Here is an 11,104-nt window from a genome sequence, read left to right as displayed (position 1 = left end):
CCTTCCACTTCCCCGGGTGGTGTGTCGTGGTGGTCAGACGGGGCTGGGGGTGAGCCCCAGCTCTGCTATCTGCCTGACCTCGGGCAAGTATTAGACCGCTGCCTCCCATCTGTGACTCGGGCATCAGAACAGTACCTGTCTTGGGGTTGCTGTGAACGGGATGGAATGCAAGGCTTGTGAAATATTGATCCCTGTATAGAACACACACGTGCTGACATGACGGCACCCTGGGGATGTATGTGGAACGCTTCACACGCAGTCTCACTGAATTCTCTCAAGAAACACACGGTCACTGTTCACATGCCCACATCAGAGAGGAGGACACCCGGGTTCAAGGGCATGGGTCATCAGCCAGCCCCCATTCAGCAGTGTCTTCCAAAGAAGCTTCTCTGGGCAGACAGAGTTTGTCAGCCCAGCTCAACGTTTGGATGAGGTAGCAGCTGGAATCCCCACCCGTCCTACGGGGCTGCTTTCTCTGTGTGCCCGCCCCCACCCGCCCCAGCCCTCTGGCCTCTGAGCCAGCATACCACCTCTGGGAGAGACCGCCCCAGACGGCAAGGAAGTGCTCATATTCCAGAGTGACAGCGCCACTCCCAGCCACGTCTCCAAGCCAGTCAGTGGGGGGAGTCAGGGCGGGGGGAGTGTGCCTCCTCCTGCTGCTGGCTAGCTGACCACTGCCATCTAAACTGCCTGGTTGGAGTCTCTGGGGCCAGATGTTATAGGGCAAGCTAAAAATAACCAGGCGGCAGGCCACCCCTGGGGGGTGGGGCTGGGGGTGGAGGCATGTGCTGGGCGTGGACAAATGATCGGAGGGGGAGCTAAGAGAGTCTGGCAGACCATGCACACTTCTGCTCCCCATTCAAAGGACCCACCTGGCAAGGGGGCCCTCCTCTCTGAACATCTGGGAAGAAACCCCTCCACCAGCTGCAGGATGGGCCGCAGCAGAAGGAAGGTCATCTGGGTCCTGTGCTCGTTGCTGCTGCTCCTTGAAGCCAGTTCTGCCAAGAACATTTGGAAACGGGCACTGCATGCGAGGCTGGCTGAGAAACCCCACGTAAGTGCCTGGATGGGGAGACCGGGAGGGGATGGGCCATCCCCAGACGCTGTTGGTTCTGTAAGCGCTCCCCCAAACACAGACAGGGCAGGTGTCTTTCTTCATCAAAGTCGGGCGCTGGGCAGATGGAACTCACGTCTTCAAAAGGCTCCTTGCCTGGCAGCAAAGACGCAAAGAGAACATCAAAAGTGAGCCAGGGGCCTGTGATGTGCTTTTGCCTAAGGAGTATACTTTCTCCTGACAAGCAGCCCCGGGGTCCAAGGGCTTAAAGCTGAGCGCTGTCTCTCGGCAAGCAATACCCAAAGCTGTATGCAATGTACGCATGCGTTCATGCAGGTATTCACTCATTCAGTAAACGTTTGCTGGAAACGGCTCTGGGCCAGGCACTGTGGGGGTCCAGTGGGTACAAGATGGCAATACCAGCTCCCACCCTTCAGGGCAGCATAGGCAGTCAGGTGACAGGTGATGGCAGGACAAAGGGGTGGCATGACATAACAAGTGACAAGAAGCATGTGCCCTGGAGCCAGGTGTCTGGGTTTGAACTCGGGCTCTGCTGTGCACCAGCTGTGTGACGTCAGGCAGATTGTTTGGCCTCTCTGAGCACCAGTGATCTCATCTGCTCATTTGAAGAAGACAGAATGATACGTTTCTTTCAACAAACCTGTTTGCTCACCACTGTTTACCAGGCACTGTCCTTGGCTGTGGGGAAACAGACATCAGATCCCCGTCTTCAGGAATCCACGTTACAGTACGAGAGGCAGAAATGAGTGAGAAATAAAAGGAAAACATACTGAGTTTGGTGACAAGTGCTGAGGAGAAATATAAAGCAGGAAGGAGAGGGGGGGGGAGGGGGGAGGAAGGTGCAGTTTTAGATCCTCCCCACCTCGAAGCACAGAAGCATAGAAGCGTCAAGGAGATAACACCAGCACCCAGCATATGTGTGAGCATCAAATGACTCAATATGCATAAAGTGCTTACATAGCACATAGCGAGTGGTCAGTGCGTGTGGGTGACATTTAATTAAATAATGGTGAAATCAGTTGATGCTTGCCTCCCCAGGTGGAATATAGGTTCGTCAGGGTACAGTCTAATCTTGTCTCATTTAGTATAGTTCCTGATGCCTTGCCAGGTGGCTGTCATTAAGTTGGTGCCCAATACATTCTTGTGGGAAATTATGGGCAAATACAATGGAAGCACAGGAGAACTTATGCAACTCTGCCTCAGGAGAGTCAGGGAGAATTTTCCAGGGTTGAGGGCATTCAATCTGGGGCTTTGAAGGATGAATAGGAGTTTTCCAGGTAGAGACATGGGAGAAAGGCTGTTTAATGAACCTAGGTACTATGGGGTGTACTAAACTATATTGAGGCTAATCTCAGCCTCCAGGGCTTACATTCTATAGGCCATGCAGGAGGTCACTGGGAGTGGAAAAAAAGTAGTAGTGGCTGAAATGATGGTAGGTGTTTGGAAGAAGAAAAGCTCATGTGAGATGGTATAGTCACAGAAGGCTTCCTGGAGGAGGTGAGACCCTGGCCAGATCTTGAAGCATTATTAAGAATTTGGAGAGCTTGGCTGGTGTGGCTCAGCGGTTGAGCATCGACCTATGAACCAGGAGGTCATGATTCGATTCCTGGTCAGGGCACGTGCCCAAGTTGCGAGCTCAATTCCCAATATGGAGCATGCAGGAGGCAGCCAATCAGTGATTCTCTCTCATCATTGATGTTTCTATCTCTCCCTTTCTCCCTTTCTCTCTGAAATCAATAAAAATATATTTAAAAAAAAAGAATTTGGAGAAAGGAAAAACAATAAAGTTGAGAAAGGCCATTCCTGGAAGAAGAATCAATGTGGGCTGAGGGTTGGGGGCAGAACTGATGTCTCAGAGCCCCGAGGGGGAGTTCTTCCTATGGGAGAGGGCTGTGTGTGGAAGGAGGGAGAGGGACCCTCGGGTTTTACTGCTCCACGCTTTTTGCTGGCCTAAAGGATGATTGCATCCTCCTAGGTGTTAGCACTTGGTACCACAGAGAGATTTCTGATGCTTCCCCTGGTCTTATCTCCACCTAGTTGTGGGGTGTCCTAGGAGCAGACATCTCATGGGGAGGAATGGCAAGTCTGGGGGTGTTGAGGATGATGTACTCAGGGGATGGGGTAGTCTCTTTAAAAACACAGGCCTGGCTCTGGCCCGATGGTTCAGTTGGCTGGAGCATCATCCTGTACACCAAAAGGTTGCGGGTTCGATTCCCAATCAGGGCACCTAGGCTGCGGGTTTGATCCCTGGTTGGGGTGTATACGAGAGGCAACCAATTAATGTTTCTCTCTTACATCGTTTCTCTCTCTCTCTCTCTCTCTCTCTCTCTCTTTCCCCTCGCTTTCTCTCTCTCTAAAAATCAATTTTAAAAACCCACACACAGGCCTTGGTGGGCCTCAGAAACTAAGTCAGTTGCTTCTAGTCATCACTTGTCAGGAGCAAGCACTGAAGTGTGCCCCTCGATGCGCTGGAAGGCGCCTTGGTGAGCACTAGCACCAGCAGCTTCCCCGTGCCCAGTGCTGAGGCAGGAGAGGTTCATACCAGAACTGCCTCAGAGCAAGCCCCTGGGGAACGACAGCCTGTTGGCTTGTGGCTCAGAGGATAGAGAGGCTGGAAAGGGTCCAGGCCCAGGAATTCAGCTCAGCGGCATCTCTAACAAGCTGTGCAGCCTTGGGCTACTCACTGCCCCTCTCTGAGCCTCAGGCCGGTGCCTGGGAAACAAGGCAGAGGACCAGATGGCTTCCAGGCCCCTTTTCATTCTGATTCTAACTCCCATGCAAATGTTCAATAGGGAACTTAAAGGTCCTAGGAAGCAGACCCCACACTCAGAGACAGGACTTTCCCTGTGGCCCCCGCTGCTCCCACCCCAAGCTTAGTCAGACCTTCAGCCCTGAGGGCAAGTCAAGGTGGGGCGAGGCCAGGGTCCAGCAGCACGCTGAAGCCAGGTTGGACCCACTTGGAGAGTTAAACAGAGCCCTTACGAAAGAGTAAATCATGTGATTTAAATTGTAAAAAGGAAGGAAGCCCTCATTAGAAATGGATCACTTCCTACGTATTCCACTACCTCTCACTGCTCCCTCTGCTCTCAAGATTGCTTATGTCGATGGTATCCGTATGGGGGAAACAGTAGATATTGAGGAACTATTGCTTCTCCTCATTCAGAACCCTCCGTAGGTGGCTAGAAGGATGCCTCGCTGGGAGTCTCAGCCCATGGACACCGGCAAAGGCTGCACCTGAGAGCTGGTTGTTGACGCTGACCCACCGTTGGCCGTCTGCCCCCTGCCGCAGGCACCCTCTCTCACCTTCTCAAAGCCCTGTCCCTTGGCAGAGTGGGCAACGGGCCCGAGGAATTTCCTGGACACTGTGTACGTTACAGCTCGGGGCTCAGCGCCAGAAGGGACGGCATGCCTCCTATTCCCACAGGACCCCTACGGAGGCCTGTAAGGAGGAGGCTTCTCCCCCCTGGGCCTCAGTTTCCTCCTCTGCAGCACTGGAGCGCCTGCTGTGCAGTCCAATGAGAAGATGACAGAGAGCCTTGAGCTCCATGCCTGGCAAAGAGCCACCCTCTCCACATCTGCACGATTCAAAACAAAACAAAACAAAACAAAACAAAACAAAACAAAACAAAACAAAACGCAGAACCAAATGTTTATGAGGCTAGATAAGACAGAGTGGAATGTTTGTAAGTAGCCTAGTGGCCTTTTCCGGGAGCTCAGGGTCAGTCGTGGGGAGCTGGTGTTTGGGGCTTCTTTCCTGGCATTTAATGAACCTCGTAAGAACAGTTCTTTCCTGACCATTTCCTGTGCGTCAGGCCAAGCACTGGCCATGCATTAACTTGCAGGATTCTCTCCATGCATCTACCAGGTGGGGCCCGTTGCCCCTGTCAGCCCGCGGACCGGCTGGCCCGCTGATCCCAGCATGTGGCTGTGCTGTGGGCCTGTTTTGTTCCTAAGCTCCCATCTAGGGCAGCGGCAAGTAGCTGTGCAGTCTGCACCCTGCCCAGTGAGGGGATCGTGAGGGGCTGCAGCAACCAAAAGCAAGGGGGACCCCTTTGTCATGCATCCTGCTCCCAGGGCGCCCTTTGCGCTTGTCCACCAGGAGCTGCAAAGCGGTTTAGGGTGGGTGGTCACGTCCTAGGCGGGCGTCTTCCCTGACCTGGGCCTGTCTATTGCCCTTTTGCATCCACAATAACAGCCTTTGGTGACGAGCACAAAAGCCCTGCAGGACCTGGCAGCCCGCACGTGTCCCTCAGGCTCCCCAAGCTGGTCCTTCTCTCCCTTGTGGCTCGGTTTAGTTTTCATGCACCGCTTTGGCAGATGACCAAGAAAAGCAATTAGTTTGCTTCATCTCTGGTGTTTTGCTTGGTGTTTGACACTTGTCCTGGAGCCGAGGCACATGAAGGCAAGAACAGCATCATCGGGTTCAGCTCAGCTCTCCCTGTTCCCAGCCCCGTGCCTGGCACGTCGTTGGCCTGGGAACTATGACGTTACCATTAAAGGAATGAATAAATTACGTGAAATCCTTCCAGAACAGGATAGAAGGGATGGAAAGTTCTAAAAGACATCCAGGTGCATGCACAGCAGGGCTCAGCGGACACCAAAGGGATTGGTCGAGTGTGCAGCCTTGCTCGCAGCTGCATGAGCTGGGCTTGTCCCCGGCGTGAAGCCCTAGTTTTGGGGCACCCCTTCCAGGAAGTCCCTGTAGCCGTGCACCAAACCCTGCTCTCAGAGCCCAGGGCATCCGGAAATGGCATTCGCCAGTGCACACGAAACCCTATGTCCTCTGTTCTAGGGAGAGACATATTTTTAGATCTTTGACGTCCAAATTCCTAAGGAAGAGTGAATAATGCTTAGAGGAACATTGGCTTTCTTCCTGTACCACACAAACGAGTCCTGGGGTGCACTTTTATTGGCCCGGACCGTTAAGTTGCCGGAACATTCCAAAGAAAGGGAAAGCTCTTGCGAATGGAATGGATGGGGTGGGGACTCGGGTAAGTTGGGAGGGGTCTGGAGATTGGATTCTTTCTCCTTAAATGGAAATGGCTTCAAATTGTTTTCTGATTACAAAAATGATGTTTATTGTAAAGAAATACAGACAGACTGTCCTAAATAAGTAAAAATAATTTAAACTCTTCCTCTGACATAAGCTCTGTTGACATTTTAGGGTGTGTTTGCCTAGACTTTAATGAAGCCATGATACTCCACACACACATTTTTTTTCTTAATAGGATTTTACTCGTATTGTGTTTTAGAGATTTTCATTAGGATAAGATTCACATAACCATTCAAAAATGAATAATTCACTGACATTGAGGACAGTCACCACCTCTATCTAGTTCCAAGTCATTTCCATCACCCCAAAAGGAGATCCCAGGCCTGTTAAGCCGTCACTCCCCTCCCCCCTGGCAACCACCCATCTGCTTTCTGTCTCTCCGCATTTGTCTGTCTGAGACATTTCGTATAAAGGGAATCATGTAGTGTATGGAATTGTGTCTGGCTTATTCGTACTGTTTTGTACCTTGTGTTTGTCATTGAACATAGATGGTGCGTGTGCTAATATGGTAGATCTGTGTCCCCTTTTCAAAGGCTTCTATGGTGTTCCGAGGTCCAGATGTGCCATTATCTATTTATCCAGCCTCCTTTGCTGGACATCTGGGAATCAGGCTTAGACTAGCAGAACTGGGCTTCCTACCAACGCAGCCAGAACTGCCATTTCCCGAACCTACTTGCCTAATAGCAGCAGAATGGCTTTGCACATCTACAGAGGCCTCCAAGCCCATCTCCCCAGGGAGGGGAAAGTGGCCACCAGGCCATTGACCTTACGAGAGTCATTCATATCCGAGGAAGGCAGGCAATACTGGAAGCGCCCACTGGAAATGTGTGTTGCAGCTGCTTGATAATAGACCTGCTGTGTAGCCCCTTAGCGGGAATGGAAATAACAGATCAAGATCCCGGGTTCCTCTGGGGTTTTCATGAGGGATGTTGTCAGCCAATTGACCGGAGGGATTTGACCTGCTATTATTTTATTCAGACTCAGTGGCAATGGAAGGGTGGGCGGGCTGCGGCTGCAGAGAGTGTAAGTGCCTGGGACACAGGTGGGAACAAAACCAAGTCCTGTATAAGGGGAGAAAAACAAGAAACTGATGAGTCTGTCAGACACAGTGCTCCCATGGTGACCAGGGGTCTGGAGCTGCTTAAAGGCCAGGGCCAGGCGGGCATCTGGGTGAGAGGCCCGGCCCAGGCAAAGGCCCCGCTGTGGCCTGGGCTTATCGTGTGCCAGGGGCCTCACAGAGGCCAGGGCACTGGACAGGAATGAGCAAGGGCAGAGTGGTGGGAGGGAGGTCAGAGATGTGGAAGGGTTGGGGGCAGCTCAGGTCTGATCTTTAGCCCAAGGACTTTGGCCTTTAGCCCTTCGACACCCACCCTCCCCTGTGGGCTGGGAAGCCATTGACCGGTGATCTATTTATTTCTTTGATAAAAGTCCATTCTCTCTCAGAACTCCAGGGGACATCCTTTATTTAGGACCTTCTTTGAATATCACCTTGCAGAACATGAAATATTTTCCCAAGCATTCCATCCTTTAATCTGGGCCCCTTGGGGAAATCAGTCCTTTATCGCCCACCGACATCTGTTGTCTCCAAGGCACCATCTAAATAACTCGGGGAGATTTGACTTCTAAGGCGCTTATCTCTTTTGTTCTCTCCAAATTCTGTGAAACGTTTGAACTTTCCTCTGAGAGCAGTGGCACATCTAAAATTGATCTCCCCACACCCCTTCTGTTGGGGGTGCCATTAGGGGAGTACTTGCCTGGCAGGTGTCGAAAGTGGGTGAAAAGTATTTCATTTCTTATTTCCAGTTTCCGTTCAGTTTCATAAATGAGGCTTGATATAAAAACAGGCTACGTGGAAAAACCAACCGACTCCTCCAGACCAGGCATGGGCACTCCCATCACCCTCGGAAGGAGGCCGGGGCAGTTGTCACATTCGATTAGGATTTAAAAGGCGGGACCCTAACATGAGTCCAATGTCGTTAATTCTGAAGAAAATGATTTAAGAGCTAATGGTGTAGGATTATGCCCTCTGTTTGCAGCTTGGAAATTATTCACAATGACACTGGTAATTCGGGGGCCTGGGCTGAGCAGGGCACCGTGAAAAGGCTGAACCAGGAGACAGCAGTTCCATGCTCCCATCTTCCCTTTGTTTGGGGAAGAACCACCAATCTCCTGAAGCCTTCCATTCCTTACCTGCACATGTTGGCTTTGTGCTCATTTTTACTTTTCATAAATTTGATAAGCTATATTAGGAAGAAAAGATGAGTTCTCTGGGTGAAGCTGGGGTGGGGACCAGAGACCCACCCTGTCCAGGCTCTTTGGAGAGCGGGGGTGGCGGTGAGGGGTCCTGGGAGGAAGTTTGAAAAACACTAGATCTTGTAATTACACCAATTCCAAAATGTGCCTGCTGGGGACCTATTGTAGGTGACCTGACGCCCTCTACAGGACATTAGGAGTAGCGCATGGAGTTTGCAGCCACCACAATAGATGTGTGGGAAGGATGTTTAGGCACCCTTGACCTTCTATCGTTTTAGTCGAGATCAGATGGCATATGCCATTTTGTATCTTGCCTTCTTTATTTTACTAACATATCATAAGTGTTTTTCCTGTCATTAAGCATTCTTCGTAGGTACTTCTAAATGTTTAATTGTTTTCTTTAAATTGAAAAATATAACGTGCATGACAAAACTCTTTTGCACTAGCTATATACATAATAAAATAGTGAGGAATGAGGAGAAATATCTCTTGGCTTCAGAACCTAATTCTTCTTTCCAAAGGCAATCCTTGATAACAGTTTCTTGTGTATTTTTGTATCTCCTTCCAAAAAAATATTCCAGGCCTATCTACACTAATAAAAGACAAACATGCAAATTGACCATACCTTTGCTATGCCTTAAGCCACGCCCACCAGCCAATCAGAGCGACTATATGCAAATTAACCCAACCAAGATGGCGGTCGGCAGCCATGGAGCTGGAGCAAGCAGGAGGCTTTTTTGCTCCAGGTGATGGAGGAAGAAAAGCTTCCCATCTGCTCTGAGCTGGCCAGCTCTGGCCTCCACAAAAGGCAACAAAGTTTCAATTATAGAATCTAAATAAATCCCAGACCCTCACCCAGGCTGGCCAGGCACCCCAGGGGGACCCCCACCCTGATCCGGGACACCCTTCAGGGCAAACCAGTGAGCTTCCACCATGCACCAGGCCTCTATCCTATATAATAAAAGGGTAATATGCAAAGTGACCCTAACAGCAGAACCACTGGGAATGACTGGTCACTATGACACACAATGACCACCAGGGGGCAGATGCTCAATGCAGGAGCTGCCCCCTGGTGGTCAGTGTGCTCCCACAAGGGGAGCTATGCTCAGCCACAAGCCAGGCTGACGGCTGCCAGCACAGCGGTGGTGGCAGGGGCCCCTGCCACCTCCTCAGCAACACTAGGATATCCGACTGCAGCTTAGGCCTTCTCACCGCTGGCAAGTGGACATCCCCTGAGGGCTCCTGGGCTGCCAGAGGGATGTCTGACTGCCAGCTTAGGCACGATCCCCCCAGGAGTGGGCCTAAGCCAGCAGGTGGACATCCCCTGAGGGGTCCCAGACTGTGAGTGGGCACAGGCTGGGCTGAGGGACCCCGCTGAGGGCACAAATTTTTGTGCACCGGGCCTCTAGTCTATACATATATAAAAGGCTAATATGCAAAGTGTCCCCTCAGGAGTTCAACCAGGAGACCGGGAGTTTGATTGCTCTCTATGATATGTGCTAACCACCAGGGGGCGGCGCGGAACGAAGGAAGGCCTTGGCCAGCAGCCAGAAGGCCCCGATCGACCCTTATCACCTGCCAGGCCTAGGGACCCTACCTGTGCACAAATTTTGTGCAATGGGCCTCTAGTACAAATATATACATATTACATGTGTGCATATGTATATTTGAAAACAGGGTGCATAGCAAACAAGCTGTTCTTTACCTTAATTTCTTCATGAACCATAATGTCTTGGTGATCTTTCATAAGCAGGTTAGGGGTAGGTTTTGATGGCTACATACTACTCCAGTCTGCAGACAGGCATTATTTACTTGGACAGCACAGGGGGTGGGATTTTGAAATATGTGTGCAGGGGAACGAGGGGATTTATAAATAGGAATTTAGATGACAGGAGCAGTTTTGGCATAGGCAGGGCAAGCCAGCATGTTTCTTCTCAATGAACTTGTTCTATATCTAACTGTGTGTGTGTGTGTATGTGTGTGTGTGGGGGGGGGGGGGATGTATAAGATCTGCCCTCCACACACCCCACTATCAAGTCCAGAAGCAGGACAGTGTTCCTGGTATGGATGGGGTCAGAGAGGCCCAGGGTGAGTTGCCTGGTGTGACAAACTCCCCCAACCTCCCCTCTAGCATGCTTCTTTTATTAGTCATGTGCCTGCATGTCCTATATGTTAAGTACTGTGTCTCATTGACTTATTGAAACATAACACCAAAAGGCCAAAGAATCGTGCGGCCAACTCCACAAATCACCACCAAGTGATCCAGCAAGAAGCAAGGGCCAGCCTCTAGGGACTCCCGTGCTCTCCCAGTCACCAACCACAAAGTGGCCACTGTCCTAACTTCCGGAAGGACGTTGGTAAGGTCGTTTTGCTGTCCACTCTAATAAGCACATTACGCTTCTATTCTTATAGATGTATAAAGTGTATGTGATGTATGTGTGTATATATATATTAGGATCGATGCCTAACATACCAACTGCTCACATTCGTTTATCCTTTTTGCTGCTGATGGGCTTGCCCTCATCTCCGTTGGGGGCTCTTACAAAGAGAAACATCTGTTAATCCTCAGAGCAACCCCCCCAGGCTGCTTCCGCTGTGTTTACAGGAAGACTCAGAAGTTCCGAGAGTCCCAGCGACTTGCCCGCTGCGCACAGCTCCAAGCAGCCCTGGGCACCATTGACACTGCCCTCTCCCCGCAGGCCGAGGAAGTGGAGCCCCCGGCA

At 51.0% G+C, this 11,104-nt stretch overlaps 1 protein-coding gene across 1 annotated transcript in view; it reads left to right on the top strand.

Annotated features, from left to right (window-relative positions):
• The first annotated feature begins 770 nt into the window (after nt 1–770).
• Nucleotides 771–11,104, top strand: part of WFDC1 (WAP four-disulfide core domain 1) — a 23,324-nt gene continuing 12,990 nt past the window's right edge. Inside the window, exons 1-2 of the mRNA XM_015562934.1 lie at nt 771–1,054; nt 11,081–11,101. Of these exons, the coding sequence (XP_015418420.1) occupies nt 803–1,054; nt 11,081–11,101 (273 nt within the window). The 5' untranslated portion in view covers nt 771–802. The remainder of the gene's footprint in view (nt 1,055–11,080; nt 11,102–11,104) is intronic.

This window comes from Myotis davidii, unplaced genomic scaffold, assembly GCF_000327345.1.
Source record: "Myotis davidii unplaced genomic scaffold, ASM32734v1 scaffold77, whole genome shotgun sequence".
In the NCBI taxonomy this organism is placed as follows: Eukaryota; Metazoa; Chordata; class Mammalia; order Chiroptera; family Vespertilionidae; genus Myotis; species Myotis davidii.
Note: the sequence above shows the minus strand (reverse complement) of the source record. Positions and strands in the feature narration are given on the sequence as shown.